At 33.5% G+C, this 1,798-nt stretch overlaps 1 protein-coding gene across 1 annotated transcript in view; it reads left to right on the top strand.

The window, feature by feature from the left end:
* The window catches only part of LOC116847431, a 17,107-nt gene that overhangs the window by 11,707 nt on the left and 3,602 nt on the right, over positions 1–1,798 (top strand). The window contains exon 8 of the mRNA XM_032822428.1: positions 1,329–1,504. Coding sequence (XP_032678319.1) covers positions 1,329–1,504 — 176 coding nt within the window. The remainder of the gene's footprint in view (positions 1–1,328; positions 1,505–1,798) is intronic.

Raw genomic sequence — 1,798 nt, 5'->3', positions numbered from 1 at the left:
TAAACAAAAATTATATAGGCCATTTTTCAAACAAACACGTAAAATTTCGAGATATTAATTATCGAGATATTTTTTCTTACGCGGGTAACCCTGTATACAGGGTGTCTCACCCTCTCCTCCGGGCATTTTGTGAGAACGTACAACAGGTTGAGGTGAACATAAAAGTCCTATGCCGTTTTGCGATATTCGCAATAATTATCGAGATATTAATTGTAAAAAACTTGTAAATGATCATGCAGAATATGGTAAATGAGTTATAGTAGCGACAACTGCCGTCGTGTACTTATACTTTAGATCAAATTGAACAAAAAAGTCCTCTACCATTTTCCAAATAATCACATAGATTTTTAATTATTAATTAAAGTAGATTATTCCACGATTTTGCGTGATAATGCATTCATCTTCTTTAATTAATAATTAAAAATATATATGATTATTTGCAAAATGGTAGAGGACTTTTTTGTTCAATTTGACCTAAAGTATAAGTACACAACGGCAGTCGTTGCTATTACAACTCATTTACCATATCCTGCATATCATTCACAAATTTTCTACAATTAATATCTCCATAATTATTGCGAATATCGCAAAACGGTATAGGACTTTTATGTTCACCTCAACTTGTTCTAAGTCCCCACAAAATGCCTGGAGGAGAGTGTGAGACACCCTGTATACATATGCACCCAACGCGAGCCCGCCCTGTCGGACAGGCGAGTGCACGGACGTCCAAGTAGTGTGTGTGTGTGTGTGTATGTGTGTGTGTGTGTGTGTGTGCAAATCTACAGATCAAATGAACAACTTCTTTTGTTAATAATTTTTTAAGAAATAACGAGCGCCGCCTAGATTTTTTAGGGTTACTCAGGAGGGTGACCTCTATAACATATGTCAAGATGAAAGTCATTGGAGGTTGCTCCGTTAAAATGCATAATTACCATTGAGATAAAACTTTTTGTAACTTGTTCAATATGTTATTTACACGGTTCTTAGATTAGTGTCATTATCCAGGCTTGTTCAGTCAGACTTGACTTTAAGCTTGAATAAAACATTCACTCTTACAATTTCGAGTGACTCTCGAGTGATAGTAAAAATATTTATTATTTATTATGAGATTCCACTGCAAGAAATTTAGAAATTAAATCTTAACGATTCGAAGTTTTGCGAAGCAACATGCTTGTGTACGAAAAAAACATTTGTTTTGTTGAAAATAATAAGACAAACTATTCGTGTCGCGAAAATTCGAGCTCGCACTTCGAAAAAGATGTGTGTTCAAAAGTCACTTCGTTTACTATTCTGTGATCCTCTTCTACCCTCGATATTCCCTCCGCCAGGATGTTAGAGATAATAGCGTTTAATCAGGGCGAGTTGAAGAACGCGTCGCAAAAGATCTACAAGTTCTGCCTCGAAAGGGGAAAGCCCGCTCCGGAATACTCGATTCGCAATTCCAGGACGAATCAAGGATTCGTGTACATGGCTCAGTGCGCGGCTTTGGGTTACATTGGAGTTGGTATGTTATTGTTTTCTCTCTATATGGAGAGAATTTTATAATAAATTTTATATTTTATATTTTATATTAAATTTTATAGTAAATTTTTATAGTAAGAATGATTTTAGAATTTTTGTAACTGAAGAATACATTGAAATTTTGTCTTATTTTGAGAAATTAAATATACTCATTAAATTTACTAATTAAGAAATTTAATTTATTCCTACACACATAGTACTAAAAAATAAAGTGAAGTGGGAAAATATGTATATAAAAAAAGATAATTTATTATCTATCCTTATGCCATTTATACAT

Source organism: Odontomachus brunneus, unplaced genomic scaffold (genome assembly GCF_010583005.1).
Source record: "Odontomachus brunneus isolate Ranch 3 - 2012 unplaced genomic scaffold, Obru_v1 Obru_scaffold_077, whole genome shotgun sequence".
Classification (NCBI taxonomy): Eukaryota; Metazoa; Arthropoda; class Insecta; order Hymenoptera; family Formicidae; genus Odontomachus; species Odontomachus brunneus.
The sequence above is the reverse complement of the archived record's forward strand: the minus strand, read 5'-3'. Positions and strand labels throughout refer to the sequence as shown.